Consider the following 8,894-nt stretch of genomic DNA (forward strand, 5'->3'; position numbering starts at 1 on the left):
ACTCAATTTACTTCTTTTTTAACACTATTTAGCATTCCTTTATCGTTAAGTGACGGTTATGTAATTATACAAAGATAAAAAAACAGTATCACATTATAAAAAGTATAATTTTTGGATCTAAATAAATTAAAATTTGTTATTAATTAACAAAGTAATATTATTTGAATAGTACAACATTTCATGCAATTTTTATCTTTCTGGCGGTAACACGGGTTTCTAATGCTTTGTAATATTCATTAAAGACGAGTTTTAAGCATGGATAAAAAAATGGCAATAGTGGTAATTGAGACAATGAAATATACATGAAATCATAAGACAGGCCGACATTTTCTTCCTCCGAAATCATGGTAATCTTAGAATAACGTTGGCTAAAATGAGTCAGTAAGGTGAATTTTGCATTCATCGATCGTCCAACATTTATCGCTTCAGAAATTGTCGAGTGAAATTTCAATCTAGCTAACTCCACAAGTGTATCATCCATTGTAGCTTCGTGAATTAATAGATCGCAATTATTACCTAAATCTATAAGGTTGCTAGAAGGCATGGTATCGCCACTGAAATAAAAATATAACGTAAATAAATTGTTTTTACAGTTTTACATATTCTTAAGATATTTTCGTCTAATTCACCTGTAAACAATTTTTGTGCCATCTTTAAGTGTAATGGCAACACCGTATGCAAATTTACAGTGTTTAACGCAAGTGGTACTTATATCTTTAACGTTTAATATCCCATAAAGCACATTCTCAAGTGATTGAGGCAATTTATGATTTTTTGTGTATAAATCACCATTATCCACAAATGTGAACAAATATGAAATTCGTTCATATTCAGTATCGTAAATGTTCAACCATGTTATAAGTAGACAAGGTCCTAGTAAAAATAGACGATCATTTGTGTATTTTTTTCTTTCTTGTAATAAACCAATGACACCTAAGTGGTGATCCGCGTGTATATGTGATATATAAACAGCCTGAAAAAATTAATTGTGAACCCTTATATTAAAGTAACGAGATTAATTATTTAAAAAATTAATAAGAATATTATTTGTTTATTTCTAATTGATTATGTACCTTAATAGTACGTAAAATGCTACCAACATTCGATTTTCCAAAAAACCTAATCAATTGACCAAGTGTACCTTCACCGCAATCCAATACGATGCTATTTGTCTCATCGATTCTCAGAAGAATACCACTTGTATTTCTAATTTTATTTGGTACACTAGAACCAGTACCTAACATAAGAATTCGTGGGTACTCGGATTTGTCTGTTAAGGCAAGTTCTGCTGTTTTTTTATTAATATTTTGTTCCAGTGTCACCAAAGCATCTCCAAATTCATTGATTTCAAAAACTTCTTCGATATACTCTTTTGGTTTTGGGTAAATTTGATTGTCTGTAGTATGTTTTATAAATGGTTGTAATTGAAATTCTTGCATTGTTCTTGCACGATAAATATTAGGATTCTTGGTCTAAAATAACATATTTACTATTTAAATTTTCCTAAAATTTTCAAGAAATTATTTTAATTTATTTTATTGTTTACCCACGAATGACTTACTTCTTTGTCTTTTTTGAAACAATCTTCGTTTAACAATGGAAATATTTCACGATGCAGGATATGCAATAAATACTGGTTTTTAAAAACAGCTTCGCTACCCATGCATTTGTTCTCGCCATTTAAAATTATATGTTGCGTATTCGGTGGAAAGCTGTCCATCCATTTTTCATATTGCGGATGATTCAAAATTTTTTCAGGGGTAAAATGAAACATATAAAAGTACTCTTCTTCTTCTTCTTGTTCCTGTGTTGATGTTGGCTGCATATATTTTGAAAAGCTAGTGTGGTTGGTAAGTGAATCTAAATACCCTTCTTCAGGACATTCTATAACTGAAAGGAAGATCAATAAACACAGTTCAAAAATCTGTAAAGTTTACTAATTCTACAAAAACATTAATTGCCATTACTTTTAAGTATATTCAATAAAATTGCAGTAAAAGTAAATAAAAGAATAAGAGTATGGAGAAGCGAATATCCTAAACAAATAACTTTAGTCCATTTATATTGGTAATAGATCTGTTAGATCTGTTCAAATAAACAATGTTGAATATACCTGCAAAGGTACATTTGGGACCATCTGGCGTACAAACATCCTTACTATTAATAACTTTTCCACTTTTTGTTGCAACACTTTCTCCATCCTTTAATAATTTGAACAATGGACCAGGTTCTAGACCAACATCTATACATTTCTCTACCGATAGTTTCCCACGTTTGGGATGAACTTTACAAATGTAACACATTACATCTACATTGACCTTTGATTTCTTCCCTTTTACATAATTTCCACCTGCTTCTGCCGTCTCATTGATAACTCTTTTCCCACTTGTATTTACAGAATATTGAGTTTCAGTAGCTAACTTTGAGGAGCTTCCATTGCTATTTGGTGATGCCATTGTTATAGGAACAAACCAGACAGTCATGACATTATCTTTGTAGGGTTCTGATTCGTTCATGGAAGCATACAAAATTTGTAAGTTTTGTAAGGTAACGAATGGTTTGACCGCACCTACTAATTGTTGTACTCCGTGTGGACTAAAAATATTTACTTCAGGCAAACCACATTCTTGCATCGTTAAAAGCATTCCTATGATCCCTCCAGTGTTTGTCCAAGAAGCTCTCGTCACAAATATATTACCTAATTTAGTTAATTTACAATGATGCTCATGGGCTAGTCGCTGTGTTCCTTCTCCACAATTAAATATATAATTCATGTGGTCGGTAGAAACAAATATCGACCTTGGTGCTCCATGTGCTCCGCTTCCTAGAATCTATTAATAAAGTTCTTAATTGCAGTTATTGCAAGGTGCAAGGTAAGTAGCATTATGGTGTATGTAAATCTTTGATAAAAATGTTTTAGTTTCTTCAATTAGTGAATACTTACTTTTATTCTTACGTTAGAATTAGCAAGTTGCAGCATTTTCAATTTTCTCTTTTGACGCATTGCTATTAGCTTGTTCATCTGAAATGTATCCTTAGGCATTTGGGTACAGAAATTTACTTTCTTCAGAGAATGAGTTTTAAGGAACTTGTGAAGATATATAATTAATTGCATTCCAAAAATAATTGTTGCAATAGATTATCCTGCAAAGGAAAAAAAAAGAAAGGCTCTTAATTGCTTGAAAATTAAAAATTACATTACAACTGTAACATATACATTTTGATTCTAATAATTTCTATTAAATTCTGTTAGAGAATTGATTACTTTGTATCTTAACCTCATTGTACGTAACCTATAAATCCGAACGAATACCTGTTGACCGATGACAAATAATTTTAAAAAATTCTCATGTTAAATAATTTTAAGGTTCCTAATGACGAGCAAAGAACTACGACGCTTTTTAGGAAAACTAATTTTACTCGAATTATTTCCTCACACGTGTCTTGTGTTGACATTATCACTGCACGGGCAAAACGAAATTCTTATTAAATACACTGAAACACGAACTATAGAGCAACTAGCTAAAACAAAAACATTTTTGAAGAATTTAAAATAATACATATACAATAAGACACCGTGGAATTACCATAGGATAGATACGAAATATAACATGATGTATTTTTCAAACTGTAGGCATATTTTGACGTGAACGAGGAAGATTTGTTTATCTGAAGATATTCATTATGATGTAAAACATGGAAAACTTACAACATGTAATTTTGTATAAAAAATTGCGTACATTAGACAATGTGGACGTATTCATTGGAATAAAAGAATAACAAATAATTCTCCTTTTTTCAATTTGTCTAGTAAAATAATTTAATTCTATATAGACTGAACTTTACTTTTAGTATAATTGAAAAACATTATTCAATGTGCGAACCTCTGAAAATATAAACATAACAAAACTACGATGAACGATGCAGACGACCAGTGAGTGGTTTTCTGTAATTCACGCGAGTTCACTCACTTCTCGCACTTTCATCTCACGTGAAAGTTACAGACTTACAGAATCGACCCCCAGACGACGTAAGGCGACCATTGAGAATCCGTCCATGTGAATTTAGCATTAACATAACGTGCAAACGCTATAATAATTAAGTACTGTGTAATTATCTATACATATTACATCATATACAGGGTGTCCCAAAAATGTTGTAACACCTTGAAATGGGTGGTTCAGAATGTGATTTTAAACAACTTTTTCCTTAGCGAAAATGTTGTTCGAGGCTTCGTTTAGGAGATATTAACGAAAAACCCCGACCAATCAGAGCGCGTAGCCTACTCTACCCCGACCAATCAGAGCGCGAGTATGCCGGTGGAGCGTTGGCTACGCGCTAGGCGGCCGCTCACTCGCGCTCTGATTGGTCGGGGTTTTCTGTTAATATCTCCTAAACGAAGCCTCGGACAACATTTTCGCTAAGAAAAAAGTTGTTTCAAATCACCTTCCGAACCACCTCTTTCAAGGTGTTACAACATTTTTGGGACACCCTGTATATGTAATACTAATGCACATGGCAAGAACCTATACATTGCGTGACTTTGCTATACTTCATATAACTAAAAGATAAACGTGAACTCCGGCGCCTCTGATGGCACAATGCCCAAGTTTATAGTCAAATAGTGTCAATTCCTGATGCTAGATGGTGCTACCAAATTTGTTGTTCTAAAAATCCCCACACTTTTACCCGTTGCGCCTGTACTGTTAAATAAAACTGTTTATTATAATATGTGAATCGCGTACAAAACACGTCAACTGTTTACTACGCATGCACGCTGCGGTGGTTACATTACGATGCATCTGACGCGAGTGCGTAGCGCGCGGTCAAAACGAGAATCTTAGGTTCTGTCCCCACTCTCTCGACCTACGAGCACGGAGTAGGTAGATGAGCGACTCGAATGCATGGTCGGCCCACGGGCCTACATTGTTTATCAGCATTACAGATTATTTTTAATACTTTTTAATATTGTAAGAGGCCTATCACACCGAACCGGGCAGCATTGAGTGCATTCAATAGACAATGGTGGAGAACTGATCACTAATCAATGATCATGATCCGTATTACTAGAAACCACTAGATTTTGCTAACAGTTTTCTAGTAACTTTCATAGGGAGTTGGATCTTCTTTTACAGTCTTCATGCTTTATTCCAATCGAGTCGTGCACAACGCTACACTTTGTGCACTCCTCAGCATTTCTGTGAAAGCACCCATTGAGTATTATGTCTCCTTCTTAAAATCTGACTGAAATCTAAGTCAAGATTGCACATGGATTATTAACATAATTCATTATATTTTTACTGTCTTAATTATATTTTGGTAGTGTAAATAAAGAGTTCGTCATTCCTTGCACGATATACATATAGAGGTAATTGTAAAAATAGTACTGTCACATAATTTAAAGAATTCATAAAGCTAACCTGTACAGTAACCTTTTGTTTTTTAAATATCTATATAAAAAAATATGTAACGAGGAATTTTTCAACAGCAAAAATGGTACTCTCGTGTCGGTTTTATAAGGAAAAGTATCCAGAAGTGGAGGATGTAGTAATGGTAAATGTACGTAGTATAGCTGAAATGGGAGCATATGTACATTTATTAGAGTACAATAACATTGAAGGCATGATTCTTCTTTCTGAATTGTCTAGAAGACGTATTAGATCAATTAACAAACTTATTAGGGTTGGAAAGACTGAGCCAGTTGTGGTTATTCGAGTTGACAAAGAGAAAGGTAAGAGGAACTTGTCGTATCGAACATTTTTAAAGAAATATAGAATTTATACAAACGTATTATTCTCTTTGGTATCTATTAACATTGAATTAAATAATTTAATCTAGGTTATATCGATCTTAGCAAACGACGTGTATCAGCTGAAGATGTTGAAAAATGTACAGAGAGGTATGCGAAAGCTAAAGCTGTTAACTCAATTCTAAGACACGTTGCAGAATTGTTGCATTTTGATAGCGACGATCAGTTGGAAGAATTATATCAAAAAACTGCATGGCACTTTGAAGAAAAATATAAAAAGCAGAAGGCATCTGCGTATGATTTCTTTAAACAATCAGTTTCGTAAGTCCAAATTGTTGAAAGTATTGGTAATGTTATTTGTATAATAATAGTTATTAAAACATTATTACTTCAGGGATCCATCTATTTTAGCAGAATGTGGTCTTGATGAACATACAAAGGAAGTACTGTTGAATAATATTAAACGAAAATTAACTTCTCAAGCAGTGAAAATTCGAGCAGATGTAGAAGTCGCTTGTTACGGATACGAAGGAATCGATGCCGTTAAAGCTGCTTTAAAAACTGGTTTAGCTCTTTCTACGGATGAACTTCCAATTAAAATCAATTTAATTGCACCTCCATTATATGGTACACCATTTCTTCCATTTGCATACTTATTTTAATACGAAGTTTGAGTCGGTGTTAGCATAATTGATCAAATTTTTATTTCTCCTACGATTCAGTTATGACAACATCTACACCGGAAAAGCAAGATGGCTTAAAAGCATTGAGCGATGCTATTGACGTTATACGAAGTAAAATAACATCACTCGGTGGTGTATTCAACGTGCAAATGGCTGTAAGTTACTTCATTTAAAATGTTTACCGGTACTGTAAGAATATATCGAAGAGTTAAAAACTGTACATACAATATGGATGTTCAATTTACAGCCAAAAGTCGTTACTGCAACAGATGAAGCAGAATTGGCAAGACAAATGGAACGAGCCGAACTTGAAAATGCGGAGGTTGCAGGTGACGATGACGAAGAAGAAGAAGGAATGGATGGTTTCAGTGGTGGTGAAGGTGAAGATGAAGATAAAAAATCTGGAACAGAGTCTCAAGGAGAAGAGTAAATATAGAGAATCCATGAAGCGGTTTTCATTAACTGAATTATTTCTGAGCCAGAACCATACTTTCGGAAGTATGCTATTGAATTGCTGGACATTACACAGAATGTTTCAAATTCATATACAAAACTCAATGTATTATAATTTATAAATAATTTTCTATTAACTTGATAAAATAAACAGATTAATCACATTCAGATTATTGTTAGTGGAACATTTTTTTTCATATTAATGAATACCTCCTTTCCATTTTTTAGGAATGTCATTAAAGAATTTTACACCTTTTTATAAAATATATACAAATTTTAGTACTTTCTCATGTTTGTATTAAAATTTTGTACAGTTTTATACAAATGTTTTATTCGTTAGCGATTGTGACTTCCACTTCTACACCAGGTTCGATAGAAATGCTTGTAATTTGCTTCACAATTTCTGATGGCGAATACAAGTCAATAACTCTCTTGTGGATACGCATTTGGAAACGATCCCAAGTTTTTGACCCTTCGCCGCAAGGTGTTTTGCGCGTGGTTATCCTCAATATTTTTGTAGGCATGCGAACTGGCCCCTTAACTCTGAGTTTCTGTTTGTTTGCTCCATTGATCAATTCCGAGCAAACTAGGATAACATACGTATTAGTAGACATTGTTTAACAATATTAAATAGTACCTATCAAGCATCTGTACCTTTTTCAAGAGACCGTACATTACGCGATGTAAGTGTAATCCTAATTCTGTGAATAGGAGTTACTTCTTGTCCTGGTTTTTCAGGGTTATCAGTTTTTGTACTCGCCTGAAACAATATTTACCATTTATAGTAAATGTTAAGATAAGAATTGATAAACGTTTTCTTGAAAAAAGGATGACATTGACACGAATTTAAAAATATGTTTCCTGTATAGCGTGAATATCGTGAACGTGTGTTTCAGTCCAACCTAACCTATCTAATCACGATACATTGTAGAAAATGTACAATTTCTAGCACAAATTTACTGAAAAAACTTGTCGAATGTATTAATGTTATTAAAGTACATGCTCACCATTGTTTATCTGTCTTCCTGGTCGAGGTAATCAATTTTTATTCAAATAAAACTGATCAGCGCTGAACCAGTGCGTACATACGTTGCATGCGCCAAGCAGAAAGGGTACGAATGGGTACGAAGAAACATGACTTCCGGTTAGCAGTAATTCAAGTATGTTCGAATGAGTTTTATACAAATAAAAGAATATGAATTTAAATGTTTTTTTATATAATTTGGTCGAGTCTATTTACCATTTATAGAGAGTATTTTACAAAAAATTTGTGCATATGCGTGGTATTAAAGTTTAATTTTCAAGTGAAACGTTTTATAAAATATTTATTAAATATTATTCAAATGGATATTCGAATAAATATTCGAATTAATAAATATTTAAATAATATTCGACGACTATTTGAATCGCTAAATTATGTGAACATTCATATAGACAAGAATTTGATATAAACAATCTCAGCTCTAGTTACTATCAGTCTATAAAGTTCAAATTGATACTTTGGCTATGATTGATATGTTTTATCAGCGTAAGTTAAAAATTCGTTTAATTTGGAATGTAGCTAAATATTTTCTTTGAATAATGTGTATCAGTAGTATAACTTTGATAGAATTCATCATTACATCATGATTTACCCTACGCATCTAGGGACTTTTTGATTTAGTGTTTGGGATTAGTCCAAAACATAGATGAGCAAAATCCTAGGCTTCGAAATAAATCTGAAGTCTGCCGATATGTTTGTTTCTTTTCCTCTTTCGAACATTTCCCAGAGGAAGAAACGAGACAAACACATCGGCAAACTTCAGATTTATTCGAAGCCTAGGGTTTCGCCCATCTTTGCGCGTGTAATACTATTATTGCACTATTGGTGAATCATACGTTTGTCCATGTTAATCGAACCAATAGGATCACCGTTACTTTCGTTTAGTACTTTTACGTCGTGTTGTTTAACCACTTAAGTCTGAAGTATCTCCCGCTATACTGAAATGTAGTTGATTTCAAGTGATCGA

At 33.1% G+C, this 8,894-nt stretch overlaps 3 protein-coding genes across 9 annotated transcripts; 1 reads left to right on the forward strand and 2 right to left on the reverse strand.

Annotated features, from left to right (window-relative positions):
* Positions 1–88: 88 nt before the first annotated feature.
* LOC128879632 (ribonuclease Z, mitochondrial-like) lies at positions 89–4,095 on the reverse strand. 7 transcript variants are annotated; one of them, XM_054128957.1, is made up of 7 exons: positions 4,011–4,095; positions 2,945–3,144; positions 2,114–2,831; positions 1,562–1,890; positions 1,074–1,472; positions 630–973; positions 89–554 (listed from the first exon to the last, which is right to left on the reverse strand). In XM_054128957.1, exons 2-7 carry the CDS (start codon positions 3,113–3,115, stop codon positions 179–181), a joined length of 2,337 nt encoding a protein of 778 aa, XP_053984932.1. In that variant the 5' UTR covers positions 3,116–3,144; positions 4,011–4,095; the 3' UTR covers positions 89–178. The 7 variants fall into 7 exon arrangements, with proteins under 7 accessions (XP_053984932.1, XP_053984929.1, XP_053984931.1 ...); XM_054128954.1 differs by having other exon boundaries at positions 3,885–4,025; XM_054128956.1 differs by lacking the exon at positions 4,011–4,095 and adding an exon at positions 3,741–3,980.
* Positions 4,096–5,170: 1,075 nt separating this feature from the next.
* LOC128879175 (eukaryotic translation initiation factor 2 subunit 1) lies at positions 5,171–7,055 on the forward strand. Its single transcript, XM_054128082.1, has 6 exons — positions 5,171–5,368; positions 5,489–5,731; positions 5,839–6,070; positions 6,144–6,376; positions 6,472–6,587; positions 6,680–7,055. The coding sequence occupies exons 2-6, from the start codon at positions 5,494–5,496 to the stop codon at positions 6,860–6,862; spliced, it is 1,002 nt and encodes a 333-aa protein (XP_053984057.1). The 5' UTR covers positions 5,171–5,368; positions 5,489–5,493; the 3' UTR covers positions 6,863–7,055.
* Positions 7,056–7,142: 87 nt separating this feature from the next.
* LOC128879176 (40S ribosomal protein S20) lies at positions 7,143–8,029 on the reverse strand. The gene is made up of 3 exons (XM_054128083.1): positions 7,893–8,029; positions 7,540–7,645; positions 7,143–7,471 (listed from the first exon to the last, which is right to left on the reverse strand). The coding sequence occupies exons 1-3, from the start codon at positions 7,893–7,895 to the stop codon at positions 7,215–7,217; spliced, it is 366 nt and encodes a 121-aa protein (XP_053984058.1). The 5' UTR covers positions 7,896–8,029; the 3' UTR covers positions 7,143–7,214.
* Positions 8,030–8,894: the final 865 nt, after the last annotated feature.

This window comes from Hylaeus volcanicus, chromosome 7 (assembly GCF_026283585.1).
Source record: "Hylaeus volcanicus isolate JK05 chromosome 7, UHH_iyHylVolc1.0_haploid, whole genome shotgun sequence".
In the NCBI taxonomy this organism is placed as follows: Eukaryota; Metazoa; Arthropoda; class Insecta; order Hymenoptera; family Colletidae; genus Hylaeus; species Hylaeus volcanicus.